The sequence below is a fragment of the Etheostoma spectabile genome, chromosome 11 (assembly GCF_008692095.1).
Source record: "Etheostoma spectabile isolate EspeVRDwgs_2016 chromosome 11, UIUC_Espe_1.0, whole genome shotgun sequence".
Taxonomy (NCBI): Eukaryota; Metazoa; Chordata; class Actinopteri; order Perciformes; family Percidae; genus Etheostoma; species Etheostoma spectabile.
The window spans coordinates 11628618-11635030 of record NC_045743.1 but is presented as its reverse complement, the minus strand read 5'-3'; the positions used below and the strand labels follow the sequence as shown (position 1 = coordinate 11635030).

General features: G+C 40.7%; 1 protein-coding gene across 1 annotated transcript in view; it reads right to left on the bottom strand.

Annotated features, from left to right (window-relative positions):
• Nucleotides 1-1740: 1740 nt before the first annotated feature.
• Nucleotides 1741-6413, bottom strand: part of bard1 (BRCA1 associated RING domain 1) — a 29291-nt gene continuing 24618 nt past the window's right edge. Inside the window, exons 10-11 of the mRNA XM_032529054.1 lie at nucleotides 4814-4911; nucleotides 1741-2239 (exon numbers count right to left, since the gene is read on the bottom strand). Coding sequence (XP_032384945.1) covers nucleotides 1895-2239; nucleotides 4814-4911 — 443 coding nt within the window. The 3' untranslated portion in view covers nucleotides 1741-1894. The remainder of the gene's footprint in view (nucleotides 2240-4813; nucleotides 4912-6413) is intronic.

Sequence of the window (6413 nt, the reverse complement as noted above, 5' to 3'; positions counted from 1 at the left end):
TTTAAGCAAACCAACCGAATAAATAAAAATTTTTTCCTGGTGCCATCCAAAGAAAAAAGAAGATCCAAGTTTAAAGGGGTTTTGAAATGTCAGGGGTTTTAAAGGGCTTAACAGGTTCATTCCTTCTTTCATTTCATTCAAGTTCTGGGCTTTATTTTTGTCCCATTTTACAAATTTTCCTTCCCCCCCCCCCCTTGGGGACATAAAAAGGAAGCTTTTTTATGCCACCAGCAATCTAGAAATTTGGTGCTCCCTGATTTTGAAAATGGCATCTTGGAGGGCTATAGAAGACCTCTTAAAGCACACATACCTTCAGCCCAGCGTTTGGTTGGTACAAACACACAACTTGTGTACACAAAAGGTGGACACAGCAATTTACTGTAATTCTTTATTATCAGGATGCTCAAATAAGTCCCTTAAGACTCTCCAGCTGATCCAGAATGCTGCGTCGCGTGTTCTGACAAGAACTAAGAAAAGATCATATTTCTCCTGTATTAGCATCTCTGCATTGACTGTCTGCATTGAAAATCCTTCTCCTGACCTACAAAGCTCTAAATGGTCAAGCACAATCTTATCTTTAAAAGGCTCGAGTGCCTTATTTGTCCGCTAGAGCACTGTGCCCCCAATTCAGAGGTTTCTTTGGTTCCTAGAGTCTCTAAAAATAGACGGGGGCTAGACCTTCCAGCTATCAGGCTTGTTTACTGTGGAACAGTTTTCCGGTCTAGGTTTGGGGCGACACTGTCCCACATTTAAAAGTAAACTTAACAAACCCCCTTGATAAAGCTTATAGTTTGAGTGTAGGAGTCGCAGTGTTCGCCTAGACCAGCAGGAGAGGGTGTTATAGCTGCAGACATGGCACCCCTTTCTCCTCTCTGCTTCTCTTCATAGTCATCAGATTAATTTCCATATAATAAATAATATAATAAACTAGAGGGGCCGGGCAGTAGAGCCCCACCAGGCTCCTCTTTTTTCCCCGTCTCTCTTAGTTTTGCGTAATAGTTTTTAGACTGCCGGGGACTTCCTTGACACCGAGCTCCTCGCTCCTTTATCTTTCCATTTGTGTGCATCCTGTCCCAAAATGCTTGTTACTAACCAGCTCTGGGGATTCATTTCCCGGAGTCCTTATGTTCTTTTTCCCGCAGCATGTTTTCCTTTGGATCAGGACGCTCCAAATCATGGTTGCAGCTGTGCCGTGGTCCTGCTCCACTCCTGCAATGCCCCTTACACCTGCTACCCTGCGTACCCTGCTACGACCTGCTGGCCTTGTAATGCCAGGCAGTGCACTGCTATGCCATGAATTACTACTTTTAGTCACTGTTCCATTATCTTTTATTGTGACTGTTATAGCCACTCTTCATATCAACCACCCGGCCATCAGACACCGCCTACCAAGAGCCTGGGTCTGTCCGAGGTTTCTTCTTAAAAGGGAGTTTTTTCTCACCACTGTCGCACTGTTGCTTGCTCTGGAGGGAACTACTAGAACTGTTGGGTCCTTGTAAATTATAGAGTGTGGTCTAGACCTACTCTATTTGTAAAGTGTCTCGAGGTAACTCGTTATGAATTGATACTATAAATAAAATTAAACTAAAATGCCAGCGCTGTGAATGAACAATTAATTGCTTTGTTTTTTCTTTTCTACACTTTCACCTGTAGCCAGTAACTTTGGGTGATGACCAGAACTTTATGTGGGAGACATTTTTGCACTCTAAGCTCCAAAAATAAAGAAACAGCAACTTCAAGTTTAGATTGTAAGAGCCACATAATTGTTTTATTATTGTTTATGTGATTCATGTTGACTTAATCACCGCATATAAAAAAAACAAAAACACATGATGACCATCCTCGAGAACAAGTGATATCTCAGTGAAAAATTATTGAATATTCAAAATATTGTTTAGACCGACGCTTTGATTGACACGGGGAGGAGGCGGAAGGCTGTGACGCAGTCGATGAGCCAAGTGGAGGGAGCTGACCACACCTTACCTCGCCTCACTACTGCCGGCTTGTGGGGACCCTGGGGGTCAAAGATGATGTACTGGGTGCAGAGGGCCTGGTCAGAGCCTGGCAGTGCGTGGTAGGCGGCGGCACTCAGGGTTTGTGTCACATCGCTGTCGGGCTTGGGCTGCCGGCTCAGGAGTTGACCTCCTCCTTCCTGGAGCAGCTTGGTAAGCTCGCCTTTGGAAGGCGCCTTAAAGGAGCCAAGGAGGAAGAAGAAGCAGCCATCGAAGAGTGGCGGGAGCTGCAAAAGATGAATGAGTAGAAAACAAACAAAGTTAAGCATTGGTGAGTCTTATAAAAGCAAAACACTGTATTATCTTCAAATCATTATTCCATCACTCCATCCAGCACCAAAAAAAAGAACAGCGGTGAGAACAGCGGTAAAATGAAGTCTCCCCTTTTGTTCATTATGAACAGTTAAACGCTGAATCATTTCCTTACCAATAAATCTAGGCTCTCATATTACCAAGTGTCTGCATGGATGGTTTGTATTTACTTCTTCGCGGCAGAGCCAGGAGACATTTTTATCAGCACCATTCTCCAGGCAAAATCTGAACCACTGAGCATTGCTGTTTAAATCAGCAGTGAATTAGGCCGCTGGAGACTGTTCTATTCACAGCCTCAATGTACTCAACTGTTTTGGGGTGTTAACTGGCTCCCTCAAGAGTTTCTAGTAAGAACGTCATTTATCTACACTTTGGTTGGATTTCACTTGTCTTAATTTATGATTGATGATAAAAAAGAATCCTCGAATGGACATTTTCTTCTGCACAACAGTAAAGCAAACAGAAGAACCTACTGTAGGGACATCTTAAATCTACTAATGCACACACGTGAAGGGTCATCACTACAACAAATCCTGTGTTAGTCTGCTTCTTAAGCCTTTCAGAGCGCTGATCTTTTAGGGGATAAAAAAGGTAATCTTAGTGCATACAAACAACGGCATTAAGAAGTATTGGCTAACCTCTGACATTTTCACATTTCATTGTTGTAGTAGTTAAATTGTTGATAATATAAAGAAAAAAGACGATGTCCAACTGTAATCAAATTTGATTCAATAGGTATAAAAACACAATTAAAGGTATTCCCCACCCCCAATATTTAGTAGAGACACCTTTAGCAGCAAGTACAGCCTTGAGTGTGTGTAACAAGGTCTGTATCAGCCTCGCCATTTAGACAATGCAGTTTGTCCCCATTCTTCTTTGTAAGTATGGCAAACGCACTGTCAAATTTCATGGGGACTGGTATGGGAGCTGTTGATGTTCAAGTTCTGCACAAATTCGTGTTTGGATTTCGGTCTTGCAGGACATTAAATCAGTTGATGTTTTAGATTACTTTGGAGTAGTTGTCTTTCTGGAAAATACTCTCCCAGATCACAGTTCTCTTATAGACCGCGGCACGTTTTTCTCCAGGATTTTGCTAGTATTTTGCTGTATTTATTTTACTTTCCACCCTCACAAGCCCTTAAAGAGCTTGCTGCAAAGAAGCATCCCCACAACATCATCCCCATAACACCAGCCTCTGAGGTATGGATGGTGGGTTTCTGCTGGTGTATGCTATTGCATAATACCTAGTTTTGCTTTGCCAGACCCTCCTCCAAAGCGCGCTGAAGTAGGGTCTGACTACTCCACACAGCATTCAGGGAGGATAACGTACATTGGTTTTATGACATTTCTTTAAACCAATCAGAATTGTCATGATTGGTGCTTAACTTCGCACAGAGCCGCTGCAAAATAGTTGTGCGGCAGAAAACTCAGATTCTCTTTCTCACTTCCTCGGCTGCTTAAACCTCCGTTTGTCTCAGATTACATGCAAACAAAGATTCAAAAAATCTCCTGGCCGGAGGGCGCAAACACAGGGGAATTTCTTCCTTTTTCAAAATAACCATGTACATGTAAACAGGGCCTAGATAATAACAAGTATAGCCTTTCATAAATGGTGTTTTTCTGTTAGTCCTTCTGCATGCGTTTGTGTCCATCTATCCAAAAACAGATGGCTGCATCATTAAATTAAAGACAACGCATTGAATGAGGTGTGTTCAAAACTTTGGCCTGTGTGTGTGTGTGTGTGTGTGTGTGTGTGTGTGTGTGTGGTGTGTGTGTGTGTGTGGTGTGTGTGTGTGTGTGTATATATATATATATATATATATATAGTCCTTCTGCATGCGTTTGTGTCCATCTATCCAAAAACAGATGGCTGCATCATTAAATTAAAGACAACGCATTGAATGAGGTGTGTTCAAAACTTTGGCCTGTGTGTGTGTGTGTGTGTGTGTGTGTGTGTGTGTGTGTGTGTGTGTGTGTATATATATATATATATATATATATATACACACACTACCTCTTGAAGCTCATCAAGAGAATGCCAAGAGTGTGCAAAGCAGTAATTAGAGCAAAGGGTGGCTACTTTGAAGAAACTAGATATAATACATGTTTTCAGTTATTTCACACTTTTTTGTTAAGTACATAATTCCATGTGTGTTCATTCATAGTTTTGATGCCTTCAGTGATAATCTACAATGTAAACAGTCATGAAATTAAAGAAAACACATTGAATGAGAAGGTGGTTCCAAACTTTTGGCCTGTACTGTGTTTTTGTTCGATTAGTGTGAGAAAAAAAAAAAAGCCAAATTACACTTTGTATTTCAAAACAAAAAACACGTAAAAGTCCCAGGGATTTATTTTTATGGCACTCTATGCTGCTATATAATAACCATGTGTCAATGTCGGAAAAAGCTAATTTTCTTCAAGGACAGAGGGTCTAGACAATCTATACTCCTCTATTTCACGTTTGTGTTTGTATGCTTCACACTTACCAAGCTACATCTGTTGACACGGCTGCGCTGGGGGCCTTCTCCTGCCTCGTGCTCAGCTTCAGGCATCCTCTTGCCTGCCTGCAGACATGCCTCCACCCCTGGCATCAAAGAAAAGAAAAAATTAAAGCTACAGCTAATTATGTTGACTTGATAGAATGTGACAAGGCAATTGAGAATGGAGGATGACAAAGCTCACGTCTGTTTTATCACAAGTTGGAAGATTTCAAGTATTGGCAAAGCTGCAGTTGTTGACAGAAAAAGATGCCCACAGCATGATCAAGTTAATGATGCAACCCTTGTTTAAAGTATCTCAAGCTTAAGCAGAATTCGAGCGTCATCTCTTTCTTTCTCATCTCTTAAGGTTTTAGGGAGTCAATGTTTTAGCTGTGTGACAGCCAGCATCCCGGCATGTTTTGAGGTAGAAAAGAATCTTTTGTTCTTTATCCTTACAAAAATCATCTTGAAAGACGGATACGTTTTATTAAAAAAAAAAGAACAGTCACACATTTTAATGATCTCTTGCTGTCACAGATAAAACCTGCTTCTGTACATGGCACAGATCACAGTGCTGCTTTTCCCAATAAGTGTTTTATTACTAATAATCAGTTGTTTGGGGTATTAAAAAAACAATTTAAAAGGTTGCACATCTAAACATATTGAATCTAGATTTGATTGAAAATACTGCAGTTTGCTTTAAAAATGATGTGAAATAGATCTTGGCCTGAATAACTATTTTGATTATAAAAAGGTGCAGAGATTTCTCGCAACACTTCCAACTTTGAGAGATGTAAACGGTCCCACAGATCTAATACACATATGCAAAGTATCAACATTTCACCAAACACAGGTGATTCATTTCACCTTCAGTTGCAGTTTTTTAAAACACACATTTACCCCAATCTGTTCATCTTTGTGCTACAGTATTAATGTGCATAAATAAGCCAAGAAAAGATGGAAACATCTCCAAAAGGCATCAAATGACAGATTAGACATTCATATAAAATGTCACAAAAAGTTAGATTTTATTTCCATCATTTACACTTTCAAAATAACAGAAAACAAAAAAATGGCATCTGCAAAAGTTTGGGCTCCCTGCAGAGTTTACAGCATGCACCGCCCCCCTTGGAAAGCTGAGACCTGACAGAGTCATGGATTGTTCTCAATCATCGTCTGAAAAGACCAGGTGATGTCTATCTTAAAGGGGAGATAGAATGGTTATGTATAGTATTTCACGCTGTTCCTTGAGGTCTCCTGATAGGGTATGTAACATTTGTTGGGCTGAAAATGACGCTTTTGCTGTTCTTTTGGCCCTCATGCTACTCTGTTAAATTGACCATGGTTGAAACGAGAGGTGTTCTGCTTTATATGGTCTGCGCAAGAATATTTAAATGAGCTACGCGCTGATTGGACATGACCAACAGCCCTTACTAAAACATCCAAAGTGAAGATAGCATGGATACTTAAGGTTTTGAAAGGTATCTGTTTGAGCCTTAATCAGAGGAAGGATCTGATACAGAGGAGCAACCTGCCAGGAGATTGGAAATGACTCCTTCAGACTGGTAAGTTTAGTCATTTAGCGTTTATTTGCATTTTTAACACA